This window comes from Lytechinus variegatus, chromosome 19 (assembly GCF_018143015.1).
Source record: "Lytechinus variegatus isolate NC3 chromosome 19, Lvar_3.0, whole genome shotgun sequence".
In the NCBI taxonomy this organism is placed as follows: Eukaryota; Metazoa; Echinodermata; class Echinoidea; order Temnopleuroida; family Toxopneustidae; genus Lytechinus; species Lytechinus variegatus.
Window position 1 is genome coordinate 941,313 of NC_054758.1, and position 19,249 is coordinate 960,561.

The 19,249-nt window shown below is 36.5% G+C and overlaps 1 protein-coding gene across 3 annotated transcripts; it reads right to left on the reverse strand.

Annotated features, from left to right (window-relative positions):
• Positions 1-1,449: 1,449 nt before the first annotated feature.
• On the reverse strand, positions 1,450-11,104 carry LOC121406390 (THAP domain-containing protein 2-like). Of its 3 annotated transcripts, none has more exons than XR_005968786.1 (3): positions 10,992-11,104; positions 5,576-5,777; positions 1,450-1,821 (listed from the first exon to the last, which is right to left on the reverse strand). XR_005968786.1 is itself a non-coding variant. In XM_041597430.1 (2 exons), exons 1-2 carry the CDS (start codon positions 5,728-5,730, stop codon positions 1,638-1,640), a joined length of 339 nt encoding a protein of 112 aa, XP_041453364.1. In that variant the 5' UTR covers positions 5,731-5,941; the 3' UTR covers positions 1,450-1,637. The 3 variants fall into 3 exon arrangements, 1 of the variants encoding a protein (XP_041453364.1); XR_005968787.1 differs by having other exon boundaries at positions 5,572-5,777; XM_041597430.1 differs by lacking the exon at positions 10,992-11,104 and having other exon boundaries at positions 5,576-5,941.
• Positions 11,105-19,249: the final 8,145 nt, after the last annotated feature.

Sequence of the window (19,249 nt, forward strand, 5' to 3'; positions counted from 1 at the left end):
GGGTTGCTTTGGATACGAGAGTGACTGAACAGTTGAAAATCAGTGAAATATTTGGCTTTTTTTCTTTGTTAGTATTATCTGTGCGAGTGTATCTTACAAACAGTTTATACCAATTTCATTATATAAGACATACAAGTATTCTGAGAAATACCAACAGAAACAAGTGGAATGCCTCTGGCCTTCTCTCGCCTGCATTACGCGATTCGATATAGCAGTAGTACTGACTTTGAAAACAGCTATTAAATAATTATTCACAAAAGAATACTATGTCCATTGACCCAAGATGATTTTTGACCATGATCATATGACCTAAGACATGTGCAAAACAATTATCTATACTTGATTACCTTGTCTATGTTTCATGAACTACATGTGTAGATCCATACACTACATGTGTAGATCCATACACTTTCTAAGTTAAAATGCAAATTCAACAAATATACCCAACACGGCAAATTTCATTGACCCTAAATGACCTTTGATTTTGGTCATGTGACCAGAAACAAGCACAAAATATTCAGGGATACATGGTTACTCTAATGTCCCATGTTTCATGAACTAGATCTATAAACTTTAAAGTTATGACAATTCCACCAATACCCCCCACATTATCAAAGTTCATTGTCCCTACATGACCTTTGACCTAGATCATGTTATATGAAACTTGCACAAGATGTTCAGGGATACTTAATTGATCTTAGTCTAAGTTACATGAACTAGATCTCTAAAATGACAGTTATGACAATTCCTCAAGTACGCCAACATGGTCAAAGTTCGTTGACCAAAGTGACCTTTGACCTTGGTCAAGTGACCTGAAATTCAGGCAGGATCTTCAGTTATACACTATCACCCTTATGTCCAAGTTTCATGAACTAGGTCCATACACTTTAGAAGTTATGATATTTCAAATACTTAACCTTGGTTAAGATTTTGATATTGATTCCCCAACATAGTCCAAGTTCATTGACCCTAAATGACCTTTGACCTTGGTCATGTGACCTGACACTCAGGCAGGATGTTCAGTAAGACTTGATTACCTTTACATGTATGTCCGAGTTTCATGTGCTAAGTCTATATATTTTCTACGTTATGATGACTTATGATTTCAAAACTTTAACCTTGGTAAAGATTTTAATGTTGACGACGCCGCCGTCATTGGAAAAGCGACGCCTATAGTCTCACTCTGCTATGCAGGCGAGGCAAAACCCCAGATTCTTCCTTATTGTCCAAATCCTTAAAAAAAATTATGGTAATTATGGCTCTTTCTATATTACCGTCATTCTTAATTCATCTTTTTTTTCTATATCAACAGCTCATTCTTAATTGTCACCTTGCTCTATCCTGTTCTATTCTTCAGTCAGCTTGCCATCATTCCTTCTTTTCACAAACTTTTTTATCTTCTGCCATTCTAAGTCAGAATGAATATACTGTAAGACATCATTCGCAACACATTCCTATTTAATGAATTCACTTTTGTTACATGCCCAGTGATAAACTATTTCAAATAATCAGAATGCACACAGTGTAAATTATTTGTTGTAAAGTTGTGCAAATTATGTTTGTCCAAACTTAACAGCAAGTACATGTGATCTACACTACAGGACTTCTGTGTGGTCTTCGGCCTCTTCTCCAAGTTTTTAATAACAGTCCATTATTGGTGTTAACTTCCACTTTACTCCTCTTGGACTTTCTGGTATTGAGTAGTAGTGGTCCTCGAGAAATGAAGGTGCTGAAGACTTTGGTACAGGTGTCTTTGCAGTATCTAGGAGGTTGTTTGCAAAATCGAAATTCTTTCCAGGAATTCCTTGGTTTGGGTCATTTCTGTACGAGACAAATTAGAAAAAAGAAACATTTAAGAAAAAAAGATATCAAACAAAAGGGAAGGTGGTTATTTTCAAGATGGCGTCCAAGATGGCCGTCACTCAGTATCCACCATAGAATCCCATTTAGTTCGATTTTCATGGTCTATGGGGTAAACAAAATTGTTGATACAGGCTAAAGTGAATCATACATGTATGTAATCCTTCCAATGTGATTGGCAAATCCAAGATGGCGCCCAAAGTGGCTACCATAGGTTAAAAATCCACAATTCATCTAATTTGCTTTTATTTGGTTCTTATTCAATGGTTTTAAGGGTGAAGTAGTACATTGGAACAAGTTACAAGGTCTGGTGTGTCCAAAAATCCAAGATGGTGTCCAAAATCCAAAGATGGCTTCCCAAAATGGAGTTTAAAATGGCTGTTGAAAAATAAATTGGACATAGTTCTTTCATATCCACCTGGGACATAATGATTTTGGTGTCTAGACCATGTTTTCAATGGTCAAATAAGACATTGGGATAAGTTACAAGGACAGTCGGTTCAAAAATCCAAGATGACTTCCAAAAATGGATTATAAATATTGCTGTTGCTACTTTAAAACAAGTGGAATGCCTCTAGCCGTCTCACCTGCATCACGCGATTCAACATAGCAGCAGTGCTGACTTTGAAAACTACTTAACTCGCACAAGAAGTTCAGTGATACTTGGTTACTCTTATTTCCACATTTTATGAACTAGACCAATACACTTACAGAGATAGGATGGTAATTCAACAAATACCCCAATGGTGCCAAAATTCACTGACCTCACATGACCTTTGACCTTGATCATGTGACCTGAAACTTGCACAGGATATTCAGTGATACTTGATTACTCTTATGTCCAAGTTTCAAAAGTCAGATCAATAAACTTGCAAAGTTTTGATGGTAATTGAACAGATACCCCCATTATGGCCAAAGTTCATTGATCTTTGACCTTGGTCATGTGACCTAAAATGCGCACAGGATGTTCAGTGATACTTGATTACTCTTATGTCCAAGTTTTATGAACTAGACCAACATACTTTCAAAGTTATGATGGTAATTCAACAAATACCCCCAATTCGGCCAAAGTTCATTGACCCTAAATGACCTTTGACCTTGGTCATGTGACGTGAAACTCATGCAGGATGTTCAGTGATACTTGATTAACCTTATGTCCAAGTTTCATGAACTAGGTATATATATTTTCTAAGTTATGATGACATTTCAAAAACTTAACCTCAGGTTAAGATTTCGATGTTGAATCCTCCAACATGGTCTAAGTTCATTGACCCTAAATGACCTTTGACCTTGGTCATGTGACATGAAACTCTAATAGGATGTTTAGTAATACTTGATTAACCTTATGGCCAAGTTTTATGAACTAGGTCCATATACTTTCTAAGTTATGACGTCATTTCAAAAACTTAACCTCAGGTTAAGATTTGATGTTGACGCCGCCGCCGCCGTCGGAAAAGCGGCGCCTATAGTCTCACTTTGCTTCGCAGGTGAGACAAAAATTGCGATATCAAATAATTTTCTTATGTATTTTATTGTTTTTTGCAATTTCTTATGTAGTTTTTTTTTGACCTTTTGTTTTTCATTGTTTTTCATTGTTTCATTGAAATTTATTGGGACTCTTCTGTGATCATAAAAAGCAGAAAATAAATACATTTAGACCAGCAAAACTAAAAATAATCATACATTTATGAATTTTGCTTGAAAACACAATTTGCATTGACTTTGTACACGAAATCACGTTTTTGAGCAATTTTTGGTCTGACATGCACTTACATAATGTTACGTAATTTCGGAACCACGTACCCGGGTGACTTAAAGTTGGTCTCAAAAGTTGTGCAAGACTTGAAAGTAAAAAGTCATTGAGCGGCACGGTCAAAAAATTTTGCACGGCGAAAATATTGCGCGATTTGTTGAGGGGGAGGGGCCTCCGAGACCCCCCCCCCCCCCCGCCTAGATAGGGATAACCCATTTAACCATGGTATAGGCACAAAAATCATATTCCCGGATATTGAACAAACTATGACATTGGGTTTTTTTAAAGTAGCAACAGCATTTTTTACTCCTTGGATTTTTGAACATACCGGACCACTGAGTGTTGTCCCAATGTATTATTTGACCATTGAAACCATGATCTAGACAACAAAATCATATTCGCGCCTAATACTAATTTGTTATTATTATTAGCTCACAAGCTTCAGATGAAAATTTTACAATTTTTAGAACTTTTTAAACTCAAACACAATTGAATAGGTTTACAGGATTTTATTAGTCATGATTTTAATGCATGTATTTCACATTGTAACAACTAAAGGGAAACAATGTTTTTTATGCCAACATTTTACTCATTTTTATTAAGATTTCTTATGTGGTGGAAGATGTGTTATTTTACAAACTGCGTCATTCTTCAAATTTTAAGTAAGCGTTCTCAGGATTGAGCAGGACGGTTTCTTGGGACGGGCGACCACTCACCCCCCCCCCCTTGGTTCTTCTTCTTTTTTTATCTGTATGCTTAATGAGTGCAAGGTGTCAGGGGTGACTGCTGGGTTGGTGGGTGCAGTTGTTTGATTTAACGTGCTTATGGTTGTTGGATGAATGAGGAGTGTGCTATGAATGTGAATGTTTTTTTTTTTTTTTTTTGTAAGAGATTGTTTGTCGGCCCTATTAATGTATAGCTCCAGTGAGGTTAGCTGACCCTAAGTTCCGCCTGAGCGATGGATTTGAATAACCAATTCCATTGCCCAGGTTGAATGGTGTTGTAGAGGATTGGCATTCCCTGGCTGGAGCTGTGCATTGAACTTGACTGCTCGCTCGTCCCCAGACACCCTCCTGTCTTTAGTTCTTTTGTTACTTGCTTAAATCTACGTTTTTATTGTTTGAATTTGAGTGGCGATGTTTGTCAATAAGCATTCTTCCACCACCACCATCTTTCAGTCTTCTATTTGTTCTTTTGTTAAGTTGCATTATATTTTCTTAATCATTTCAAGTTTTGATGTTTTTAAATCAGCTATTTATACATGTATATACCTGTAAATTGTACACAATTCAGCCTTTTGGCTGCAACGTGCAATGATTTCGAATAAAACCTTTTCAATTCAATTCATCTCACATGTAGATATGATATGAGCTATGTCCATTTTAATCAACAGCCATTTTAAACTCAATTTTTGGAAGATATCTTGGATTTTTGGACACACAAGACCACTGACTGTCCTTGTAACTTGTCCCGATGTACTACTTCAACACTTAAACCATTGCACAGAATTGAATTTAGAATTAAAGCCACTGAATAGATGAATTAGATTTTTTAGCCTACGGCAGCCATTTTGGGCGCCATCTTGGATTTTCCTGGTACCTTGGAGTGCTAATATTCACTCTAACTTCTATCAATAAATTTGTTTACCCACTGGACCATGGAATATGAACATAAATAGGATTCTAGAGTGGATAATGAGAGAACTATATCCATTTTCAGTGAATGGCGGCCACCTTGGACACCCTCTTGAAAATAAGTACTTTCCCGGATGTAGATTTTGGTAGATTTTTAGTACTTTATTCCTGAGGTCAAATACTGCCAGAAACAGTTGAAAAATCATTTGTTGCAATTTGTTCCAAGTCAAACCATATATTGACCCGTTTACAAATCAGAGGGAGATAATATAGAGTACCGGGTATATTTCTTTATAACACATATATGATATAGATCTACTGTACCTACTTAAGACGAGGCGGGAAATCAAATATGGTTGGGGCAGCATCCTGTCTAAGACGAATCGTTTGCCCAGTCCAGTCAAAGCAAGCATCTTCAAAATAATCAGAACAGAGTACAGAGCTCTTGGAGGAATTCAATGAAGCTTGCTTCATATTGACCATCCATACTATGTTACAGTACCGGTACAGTCCAACAGCTGAATGGAAATCTGCAGAAAATGTAAACACATGTCATAAAATCAATTACACATGAGAAAACTCTAGGCCTACTCAGCAGTGGCCCATTTCTCAACAACTGGACAAGTTAGTCATATATCTTTATCTACCAAACACAGAGATAGTTCCAATCTTACCCAGAAGGATTAACTTGAATCCATTGATATTATTATATCAATACTATCAGTAGAAGGTACATAAGCCTTAGTCACATAATAGCATATAATTTTCAAAAAGTAAACTTATGATAAAACTTACAATTATTGTGATGAATCTGGAAATACATCCAATCAAAATAATAGCAGAGGCAAAATAGAAGGGGGTGAATATAAAAATAGTATTTCTATTTGAAAAAAATCAATTCATTTGATCACCTCCTAGTGTTTCATCATGTTGACCTGAGCATCCATGATTACAACTCATGCAGAAATTGTAACAAGCAGAACCAAACAGAATCAGTTTGCCACACTCAAATTAATTTGCATTGTTTATTTGTTACATGGGTCAGTCCATGTCAAATCAACCAATGCTTGTCACCCAACCCACTTCGATTTTCTTTAAACTCGCACGAAATGTTGCCCCAAGTGTCTGACGGAAAAATCTGAAATATTTTGCCCCAAGGTCAAATGGTTGCTAAGATACGGCCTCCCATAGCAACCAATGCGCGCACAACAAAATTATTTTAAATAAAATTGCCTATTTTTGATTGACTACTGCAGCAAAGTTTGATTGATTACAGTCTTCATTTTCAGTAAATTGGAAGAACTTTTTGGTCTAAACATGCAGAGTATACTGTAGCGCGGACCTGTCAACCAGATTTTGCACACGAGGTCACCGAAAATGGCGTTAAGCATCCGTGTCAATGATTTCAGAAGCATGTTTGGAGGCTCATAAATCCATCACTAAATTAGCTTAGACCAAATATTGTGCATATTAATGTACTTTCAGATACTCAACAGATTTACAAAAAATTGACCAAAGAGTATGTGTCGTTTTCCTGTAGGGCGCTGTCAAAGTTGGATTTTTTTCAAAAGATGCCAAGTTCAAGGTCACGGATCGCCTCCCGTCCCATCGAGGAGGGGGACCAATTTCTGTGTTTTGATAGACATTTACCCATATTTTCAAGTGTTACTTGAGAAATTTTGCTACCGGAATGTTTAGGGGCTGATTTGCGCATTCCAAAATGGTCGTAAACACCCTAAAATTGATGTTAATGACACATATATGCTTTTCAACAATTTTCAAATTGTGATAACTCAAAGATGAAGAGCCCAAAGACATTGATATCTTCTGTGACGATAGTCTGTAATTAGTATTAAAAGAATATATCTTCAGAAATAGTTTTTATTGTTGGCAATGACCTTGAAAACACACCTAAAATTCAATAAAAACAGTAAATTTGCTAATTTTCCAGAATCATATGGCATTCAAATGGTGTTTACATTGACTTTCAAATGGGTGTCATTTCAATACAAAGGGTGAGCTTAAGCCAAAACTTGAAAGACATGTTCAACTTTTGGTCTACTTTGAGCAACATAAAATATTTGAACTCAAAACCATATCATTTGACCTTGAAATCATTCCAAATATAGCTATTTGTTGCTTCATAAGTACATGTAGCACATCCAAATCGCGCGTGTACTTTGCAACACATTTCAAAATGGATTTTCTCATAGAGAGAATACCTGATCAGGCTGATATTTGCAGTATAAGTAGTCTGTAATAGGTTCTTGGAGGATCTACAGATTAAGTACCTATTCTCTCATGACAATGACCTTGAAAATACAGCTGAAAATAATAATCAATAAATCATACAATTTTCATAAATAATCAAGTATTTTTTTTATCAACTTTTCATTGTGTGTTATTCCATCTTGGATTGTGAGTTCATGCTGATAATTGCAAATCATGTTCCACTTTTAGTCTACTTTCAGCAACATAAAATATTTGAACTCAAGACCATATCATTTGACCTTTAAATTATTCTAAATATAGCTATATGTTGCTTTATAAGTAGCATATTCAAATCGTGCGTGTACATTGTACTTTGCAACGTATTTCAAAATGGATTTTCTCATAGAGAGAATACATGATCAGGCTGATATTTGCAGTATTAGTAGTATGTAATAAGTGCTTGGAAAATCTACAGTTTAGGTAACTATTCTATCAAGACATGAGTGGGTTAAAAACACTTGATTACTAATGAAAATAGTATGATTTATTGATTTTCACGATTATCAGCTGTATTTTCAAGGTCATTGTCATGAGAGAATAGGTACTTAATCTGTAGGTCCTCCAAGAACTCATTACCGACTACTAATACTGCAAATATCAGCCTGATCAGGTATTCTCTCTATGAGAAAATCCATTTTAAAATGTGTTGCAAAGTACAATGTACACACGCGATTTGAATATGCTACTTATGAAGCAACAAATATATTTATTTGGAATAATTTCAAGGTCAAATGATATGGTTTTTAGTTCAAATATTTCATGTAGCTTAAAGTAGACCAAAAGTGGAACATGATTTGCAATTATCAGCATGAACTCACAATCTAAGATGGAATAACACACAATTAAAAGTGGATAAAAACACTAAGTCTTGATTATTAATGAAAATTGTATGATTTATTGATTTTCATGATTTTCAGCTGTATTTTCAAGGTCATTGTCATGAGAGAATAGGTACTTAATCTGTAGATCCTCCAAGAACCCATTACAGACTACTTATACTGCAAATATCAGCCTGATCAGGTATTCTCTCTATGAGAAAATCCATTTTGAAATGTGTTGCAAAGTACAATGAACACGCGCGATTTGAATATGCTACTTATGAAGCAACAAATAGCTATATTTGGAATAATTTCAAGGTCAAATGATATGGTTTTGAGATCAAATATTTTATGTTGCTCAAAGTAGACCAAAAGTTGAACATGTCTTTCAAGTTTTGGCTTAAGCTCACCCTTTGTATTGAAATGACACCTATTTGAAAGTCAATGTAAACACCATTTGAATGCCATTATGATTCTGGAAAATTAGCAAATTTACTGTTTTTATTGAATTTTAGGTGTGTTTTCAAGGTCATTGCCAACAATAAAAACTATTTCTGTAGATATATTCTTTTAATACTAATCACAGACTATCACCACAGAATATATCAATGTCTTTGGGCTCTTCATCTTTGAGTTATCACAATTTGAAAAGTGTTGAAAAGCATGTATGTGTCATCAATATCAATTTTAGGGTGTTTACGACCATTTTGGAATGCGCAAATCAGCCCCTAAACATTCCGGTAGCAAAATTTCTCAAGTAACACTTGAAAATATGGGTAAATGTCTACCAAAACACAGAAATTGGTCCCCCTCCTCGATGGGACGGGAGGTGATCCGTGACCTTGAACTTGGCATCTTTTGATAAAAATCCAACTTTGACGGCGCCCTACAGGAAAATGACACGTACTCTTGGGTCAATTCTTTGTAATTCTGTCGAGTATCTGAAAGTACATTAATGTGCATAATATTTGGTTCTAAGCTAATTCAGTTTTGGATATGAGCCTCCAAACATGCTTCTGAAATCATTGACACGGATGCTTAACGCCATTTTCGGAGACCTCGTGTGCGAAATCCGGTTGACAGGTCCGCGCTACAGTATACTCTGCATGTTTAGACCAAAAAGTTCTTCCAATTTACTGAAAATGAAGACTGTAATCAATCAAACTTTGCTGCAGTAGTCAATCAAAAATAGGCAATTTTATTTAAAATAATTTTGTTATGTGCGCATTGGTTGCTATGGGAGGCCGTATCTTAGCAACCGACCTTCTGGCAAAATATTTCAGATTTTTCCATCAGACACTTGGGGCAACATTTGGTGCGAGTTTAAAGAAAATCGAAGAGGGTCGGGTGACAAATTGTCTGAAAATTGGTTGATTTGACGTGGATTGACCCACATACCTATCCCACTTATGATTACAAAAAATGCTTAGAATGACCATTTTTCGGGTCGGAATCTCAACAATTTTTAGCTCGCGCTAAGCGTTCTCACTATTGAAATATGTACTGTCCTCTAGGGTAAACAGTCCTTAACAGGTCCCTTTTCGATAATGCTCGAACACTTATTTAAAACAATTCTGCTCATGCTTGGCATTTTTAGTAATTATCTAGTTACATATGCATCTTGTTCAGGATCACAAACAGTACCCAGAATGTTGAATTTTCAGGACAAAATACATGAAATTCAAAAAAAGAAAGAAAAAAATATTGGCTCGCACTTTATATAGGGCCTATGAGATTATTTCATATTGATGTTATTTTATAAGAATAATGCTAAGAAGTGACTGATCAGGGAAAATACAGATAATTTTGGGCCCCTTCCCGGGCCATCATCCCCTATTGGCGAAAGTCGGATCCACCCTTGTGACACACACACACACACACAGAAGAAATGGTGCCCCCTGGCCCTGCCACTGAAAAAGCAAGGATCCCCAGTGCCCCCCCCCCCCCCCCGGAAAAATATCCTAGCTACGCCACTAGACTGATTTCTTCATCCCAAACCATTACAAGATTATTTCTATCCAGGATGTAAATCAATTCTAGAAAGAGCATCATTCTGGGAGTCTTACCTCTGGCCGGGCAGCGAATATTTTTTCTGCATATGGAAACGCTATGGAATATGAATAATTCATACGTTGATTTAAACAAAAATGAAGTGCGCAGGCGCATGGACTTGGCAATAGTTCTCTAGCTTTATCAATTTGTACATGAACAAATGGACGAGCACACTCTTGTACATAAATTAATGGACTCCATCGCATCATCCCCGCTTTCTCAAGTTTTGATTTTTCTCCCTTCCTCTCTCTAATAATACCTGGCTTGGTCACATTTGTCCTACGGCCGGCGTACGGTGAGTCGAAAGCAGCAGTTTCTTTAATTAGGTGATCTGTCAATCGACAATAATAATGCCGTTTTTACATTATATATTAAGATCTAGGCCGGAATATCTTCAGCCTGTATAATTCATTACCATTTCAGATGTGCAGAAAAGACAAATCACCCTCCCCGGCCCCATGCTGTACTGACAACAGTACATAAACTTGAATACACGGGACTAGCATTGTTTTTGCAAATGCAAGTTTGGTAACGATTAACGAATTCGCGAATTTCCCTTTTTTAACGTAATTTTTGAGTCGAAAACTTTTAAGCTGAACTTACGAAATCAATGTCCATCCACATCCTAGCGATTAGAGCAGTTGTATGCAGCTCATGTAGGCATGAATAACGTGAAATATAAGCTAAGACAAGTTCACCAACTCGTCAACAACTACGTGACCGGTCCGGAGCTTTATAGTACAGCTAGCTGCAGGCGCTGGCAATCAGCGACCCATAGCAGACAGAGGAGACGAAATTTTTTTTGTGTGTGTTTTGACACAAAATCATTTCGTCGACGGAATGATTTCGCAACGGAACGAAATGAATAGACAGAGACGAAATTTTTTTGTGTTTTGACACAAAATCATTTCGTCGACGGAATAGATATCGCATCTGAACGAAATGAATAGACAGAGGAGACGAAATTTTTTTGTGTTTTGACACAAAATCATTTCGTCCACGGAATAGATATCGCATCGGAACGAAATGAATAGACAGGGGAGACGAATTTTTTTTGTGTTTTGACACAAAATCATTTCGTCGACGGAATAAATTTCGCATCGGGACGAAATGAATTTTGTGGACGAAATTGATTAAGGGTGACACAGAATAAATTTCGTATACGAAATCACACTGCATCATGACGAAATGATTTTCGTTTGAGTGAAAAAACAAAGTGTGCATACAGAATTTTCCATTGGACACTTTGGGCGCCATTTCGTTAGATCAAAATTCATTTTGTACATACGAAATAAATTTTGTGGACGCAATTACATTTCGTCTCAACGAAAATTGATTTCGTCGGACGAAATTAATTTTATGTGACAAAAAATAAATTTCGTATACGAAATAAAACAGCGTCATGACGAAATGATTTTCATATGAACAAAAACAAATTTTGTGTACGGAATGGCGTGAATTGGACGGAATTAAACATCGGACATTTGGTGCGTCATTTCGTTTGATCAAAATTCATTTCGTATGGCACGCCAAATAAAGTTTGTGGACGTAATTACATTTTGTCTAGACAAAATTTATTTCGTGCATTTCGTCGAGACGAAATTAATTTTATGTGACAAAAAATAAATTTCGTATACGAAATAAAACAGCGTTATGACGAAATGATTTTCGTCTGAATAAAAACATATTTTGTGTACGAAATGACTTGATTTGCACGAAATATACTGGCGGACACTTGGCGCCCCATAGTCCTGCTGAGTTGTTTTCAAATATCGGGTGGAAAAGAAGGAACCTCGCTGAGTTCATTTCGAACTCTTGTTGCCTACTTGATAATACCACTTTTGGAAGTTCCCGGTGGGGTTGTATATTATATGATCATGACAAAGCCTGAATCACTTTCTGCTGTAAAAGACAGGTCGTCAACGCCGAGTATTTTCCTACAAGTTTAACAAAAAACAAGTTATTATTGTACACAGAAAAGCACATTCAACTCGACTGAACTTGAAAAAGCACCGCTGGACTTAAACTCCAATTTCATTAATCTCGGAAAGCAAAAAGGTTGATTTTCTTTTCAATATATGTGATCAAGGTAAGCAATTATTTATCATTTTTTCTTCCTTTTCTCCCTTTAATATTTCAAATCGCTAATTGTAAAAGTATTTCCTCTCATTTTATTATTATTATCAAATACTCGTGTTTCATCTTGATCGTTTGTCATCATCATTAAGTGTGCAGTTTGAGAATATGATCTATACGTAAATATTGATATGAATCTAAACAAGGAGCTTCTAAGCAAATTCGGCTTTTATTTTAAATTATATCCCATCATTAATAATAATAATAATAAAGCGCTTCACAATTATCACCCGGTCACTCGATTCATAGCAGTTCAAGCAGATTGTTAGGCGCACACTTGCTAAACCAACCACAATACAGGTTGTTTCCTACCGGTACCCAATTAGCACCTGGGTGAGAGTGGCAAAGTGTGGATTGACGCCTTGCCAAAGGGCGCTAGGCCATGGTGGGATTCGAACACACGACCCTCTGATTACAAGGCGAAAGTCAGAACCGCTACACCACGGCGCCTCCGTGACATTCCTGTAACATTTTGGTAATGGTTGAGAGATCTGCACTGGAAAACTTGTTAGTAGTGCAGCGCGTATGTATAGGCCTACATAATGAGTATAGATTTGAACTCGGGCAGTCAGCATCTTGAAGCGACTGAACATTTTAGATTTAAAAAAAAAACTAATTCTGATACCTTAAGATGGCATATGAACATATTGGTTGTAGTTTAAGAATAATGACCATTCCGATTTACATGTATATAGCTCTGTGGGTGTGATGAGTGCTGATCACTGAACTATTGGCGACATCGACTGCTGCGCGCTGATTGGCTAGAGAGGCGTAAAGCCCGCGAAAATGTGGATTGACCGCCAAAACAAAACAACGGGTTTCACAGACCTAAAAACAAGGAGGCGAAATATTTTCAATCGATTTGAAATGGTTCTCCATCTAACAATGAATATTATAAACTGGGGATTCCGAAACTATTTGACGAGGAAAAAGAAATTCTAGAAACCCCTTATCAAAGAAATGAATATTTGATGTTAGTTGGATCTAACCTATGAAGATGAAGGTTTTTAATGGACTTCCGACTAATTCTGTATAGGCCTATATTTTGTGACCTGATTAATAATTATATTAGTGGATTTTTATAATTCCCTGCAAAGTATTTCTGTGTCTCATAACTCCCTTTTCGAAGAAAGATTTCGATCGAAGTTTCAGCTTCTTAAGGACCTACTGTACATACTTTATTGACTGTGGATTAGGCCTATAAGACTTTTCTCATATTGCTTCGCAAAACATTTGGGAGAATATATTGGTCTTATAATTCGCTCTGATCAATCAGGCTTTTCAAAAAGCAGAAATATTAGTAATAATGTAAGATTTAATTATTATAATGAAAATACTCAAAATGACATTCCAACTCAATCAGTGGCGTACCGTGGGTCACGGCATTGGGGGGGCACCAGCAAAAATTTCGGGTCACTTAGGGAGCGCGCGAAGCGCGCTCAGTTGTCAGGTAAACTGACCTAACAGAGATATTTTAAGGACATGCAGTGCCATCAAACGGATATGTATCTCACTGATTAAATAATGCGAGCGCGAAGCGCGAGCTGAAAATTTTTGATATTGAGGGCTAAAAATTGACATTATAATTGTTTTGTAATCATGATACTTAACTGTCTCGCTAAACAAACAATGCGAGCGCGAAGCGCGAGCAAAAATTTTGTATATTCTGACCCTAAACAAGGAGATTTTAAGGATTATATTTTAGAATCCATTAAGAGTATAAATGTCTCACCATAGTCATCTAATGCTATTGCCATCCTTTGCTGACTTTGCTAGAATTACATCTAAGCACAGTCATGAAGCACCTTTTGTAGTCATGTAATCATGATTATCATACGCATCTTATTAATCAAATACTGCAAGCGCAAAAGCGCGAGCTGAAAATTTTTGAAATATAGACCTGAAGAGGGGCGTTCTAAGGGTTGTTTGTAGGAATTCTCTAAGACCCTACGTATTTGACTAACCAAATGATGCGAGCGCGAAGCGCGAGCTGAAATTTTTGTATATATTGACCACAAACATGGATATTTTAAGGACTATAGTTACGAATCCATTAAGTCAGAGTATACATATCTCACCAGTCATCTAATGCGAGTGCCAAGCGCTTGCTGATTTTGTTAGAATTACATCTAAACACATGGAGCACTTTTTGAAGTCATTGTAATCATGATTATTATACGCATCTCACTAATGAAATACTGCGAGCGCGAAGCGCGAGCTGAAAATCTAGGAAATTCAGACATGAAGAGGGGCATTCCAAGGCTTGTTTGTAGGAATTCACTAAGACCCCACGTATTTCACTAACCAAATGATGCGAGCGCGAAGCGCGAGTTAAAAATCTTTATATTTAGATCAGAAAAATTGAGTTCATGAAGAGCAGAAATCTCACCAATCCACTAATGCGAACGTTAGCACGGACAGGAAAGTTTTATATTAAGACCTTAAAATAGGGCAATAACTTTCAGTAGTCATGAAAAAGAAGAATATATCACTACTTAAAACAATAATAACTCTAATTGCGAGGAAATATATTATTTTGTTGTATATTGATTTGAAAACGGGAGGCTTTAGTACAGCAGGTTTATACATCTCGTTAAAAAGTCTATGCGAGCACCAGGAACAATGAAGACACATTGAAGCAAATAATGTTTCATAAAGTTGTGAAAAAATGCTTCTTATGTTATAGAACATTATATAATATAACACTGTGATAAACAACAATTTCTTCTTTCCTCAACTACGTTTCTCTTCCTTTTCCCTCTTTTTCTCCTTTCCCCGTTTTTTTTTTTTTTTTTTTTTGGGGGGGCAGCCGATTGGGGGCACGTGCCCCCCATGCCCCCCCCATAGTTACGCCACTGAACTCAATGTTGTAATGTAACTTTACAAATAATACTGTTGATTATGATTTTTTATTTATTTTTTATTTATTTATTTCACATCTTTATACAGGGTAACCAATTCAGCTATACACGATAAAAAAATGAACAAAGATAAAAAGCTGGTTTGCAATTGGGCCCTGTTAATCAAAATATATACAAATTATAAAGTACATAATGTGCAAAACATACAAGAAATAAACCTTTAAAAATCCCAATCCTCATCAGAAACACACAAACACACAGAAGCACTCAAACCCACACACACCCCATTACACTCTGCAGACTTACTTGTAACATAAATTCAACATTATGATTACATAATTATTGACATAAGCGAAAACGAAATTTACAAATAAGATACAATTAAGATATAAATGGTGTGGGATTTTTTCAAGAATTCAGAAGATGTTTGAATATTGGTAATGATTGAGCAGATCGAGTGTCCTAGTGCAAACATAACATACTTTCTGTGCAACAAATCGTAGATCAAGCTATTGCTGCTACTACTATACTAGACCTACTACTTCTACTAGTTTCAAGTTTGGTTTATTTAATTTCTCCAATCAATTATACAACATAGGGTTTCACAGATATAAAATGATAGCCATATACAAATCATTGCAAATTAATGCACAATGTAGGCAAAATTAATGTAAGAGAAATAAGTACACAATACAATATGATGGTCATATAAATCAGTAAAGATAGACAATGGAGATAATACTAAATGTAGAGCATTCTCGACATGCTCGATATAACTATTTTCAAGACTGCCAATAAAACGAAAGACATATAACTTTCTATAGCTTCGAGGTGGGATCACCAAATTCATACCAGAGGTCCATCTCCTGAAGGCACAGGTCAAGTTCGAATATGAGTCGAATTTGAATAAGGTCAAAGGTCAATGAACTTTCCATGACTGGCACAATTGTGTTGTACACCCAATAACTTTCTATAGCTTCGAGGTGGGATCACCAAATTCATACCAGAGGTCCATCTCCTGAAGGCACAGGTCAAGTTCGAATATGAGTCGAATTTGAATAAGGTCAAAGGTCAATGAACTTTCCATGACTGGCACAATTGTGTTGTACACCCAATAACTTTCTATAGCTTCGAGGTGGATCACCAAATTCATACCAAAGGTCCATCTCCTGAAGGCACAGGTCAAATTCGAATATGAGTCGAATTTGAATAAGGTCAATGGTCAATGAACTTTCCATGACTGGCACAATTGTGTTTTACACCCAATAACTTTCTATAGCTTCGAGATGGGGTAACCAAATTCATAACAGAGGTCCATCTCATGAAGGCACAGGTCACGTTCGAATATGAGTTGAATTTGAATAAGGTCAAAGGTCAATGAACTTTCCATGACTGGCACAATTGTGTTGTACACCCAATAACTTTCTATAGCTTCGAGGTGGGATCACCAAATTCATACCAAAGGTCCATCTCCTGAAGGCACAGGTCAAGTTCGAATATGAGTCGATTTTGAATAAGGTCAAAGGTCAATGAACTTTCCATGACTGGCACTGTGCTGTGCTTTACACACAATAACTTTCTATAGCTTCGAGGTGGGATCACCAAATTCATAACAGAGGTCCATCTCCTGAAGGCACAGGTCAAGTTCGAATATGAGTCGAATTTGAATAAGGTCAAAGGTCAATGAACTTTCCATGACTGGCACTGTGCTGTGTTGTACACACAATAACTTTCTATAGCTTCGAAACAGGTATTAAAGATATCTGACTGGTACTGTATGTTCGGATGCTTTTTGCATCTGTTTGTTCCACTAATGGCATGACCTTATCTGTTTGTTCCACTAATGATATGACCTATAGTTTTGACATGCAGTCTCTTCATGACTGCAATATGCAGGCGAGACAACGCTTGGCGTTTGCCTTGTTTTTTCAGATCGAAATATCAAAAGGTTGAGCTCGCGCTTCGCGCTCACATCTATTGTTCTTTTAGATACCCATCTTAATCATTAGTGCCGAGAATGGTTAGACTATCAAGCTTTCAGGTCAGAATATAAAGAAATTTCAGCTCGCTCTCGGCACTCGCATTATCTGTGTAGTGAGATATTTTTCCTCCTCATGACTTACTACAATTAAACAATCCTAAACAGGTACCTTTTTTCCTGTTTTCAGGTCAGTATACTAAAAAATTTCAGCTCGCGCTTGCATTAATTTGTTGGTGAGATATTTGTCTCTTTCTTATGAGCCACATATAAATATATATGAATATATATATATATATATATATATATATATTATATATATATATGTATGTATATACATATACATATAGCCATAATGTTTGTGGGTGAGTTTGTTTTTGTGATCGAGCGCCTTTGGAACTTGATTCATGATTTTGCCCCCCCCCCATCTGAAAAATGGATCGACGCCCCTGCCTCTAAAAAAGACTTTGTGTTTCAAAGTTGAAAACAATGTGGTGGGGTGAAGGGTTAGGTAATACATGGCATTGCCGCAATGTCTGTCTCATTCATTATTGGCCTGGGGATGGTGGTTCAACTTGCCCCTATGCTCACCCTCCTTACTTATCTTCACTTACCTGCGCCTTAATCCTACATACCTTACTCTTCCCATTTTTCTTTGCATTATTACATCACAATGCTCCATTACACCATCTCGCCTTCGGAATTTGCAACGGAACATTGATATCCCTAAAGCCGGAAGAAGGAATGATATCTGACGAAGAAGAACAGCAAGACGCACGAAAGGATAATGGAGGACGGACAGTAATCGGCGCATCACAAGATCCTGGTATGTTTTCATAAAGTCAGAAAAGGTTGATAGGCTTGTTTTATTCCATCAAATACAAATACACGAAGTGTCGCGTCTGAACTTAGAGTAAAAGTGATTTTGCTCGACATAATATAAGGGATCTATGCACAAGTGCATCAGTTTTAATTTCTTGAAAACGAAGCTGAAGAGATTGCTTTGAATTGCTTGATGGATTTAAAATACTGTGTGCTTGTATTACAAATGTAAGCGGGTAACTATGTCCTCTAGCACCGTGACGAGCAATACAACATTCTCTTCCACTTCGTAATTTTCGCATTAGTGATCCATTAGAAAATGATGTAAAACATGTAAAGTAATAAAAAAAAACAGCTTCCATGTTAACCATATCCATCAATATTCATACTAGTAATACGTAACCTTGGATTTGATCTATATTATGTGTCTGTCATCTCCGGTATTACGATCATATAATTATACAAGGATCATATAAAGGAAATACTTTTTTGCCGACAAGCAATGTAAAAGACAGATCTGGTGGCAATATAATATCTGATAATGTTGACGAGTCTAATAATCAGTTTCAAGTTTGTGTACCTGGAACACAACAATTATTTGCTGTGATGAGATGAGAAGCCCGCATGAACGGGCTTCTCATAAAACATTGATACTGAGACAATTACCCTGCATTAATAAAATAGATTAAGGTATTTTTACTGTAATACTTCATCTATTCATTCAGTCATTCATCCGTCCAACCATCCATTCATCCAATAATTCATTATTCAGTCAGTCAGTCAGTGATTCATTCATCCATCCATTCATCCATCCATTAATTCATCCATCCATTCATTAATTAATTCATCCTTCCATCCATAAATTCATTCATCCATCAATCCATTCATTCATTCTCCCATCCATTCATCCATTCTTTCATCCATCCATCAATTCATCCATCCATTCATCCATCCATCCATTCATTCATCCACCAATCCATTCATCCATCCATCAATTCATTCATCCATTCATTCATCCATCTACCCATCCATTCATCCATCCATTCCATCATCCATCCATCCAT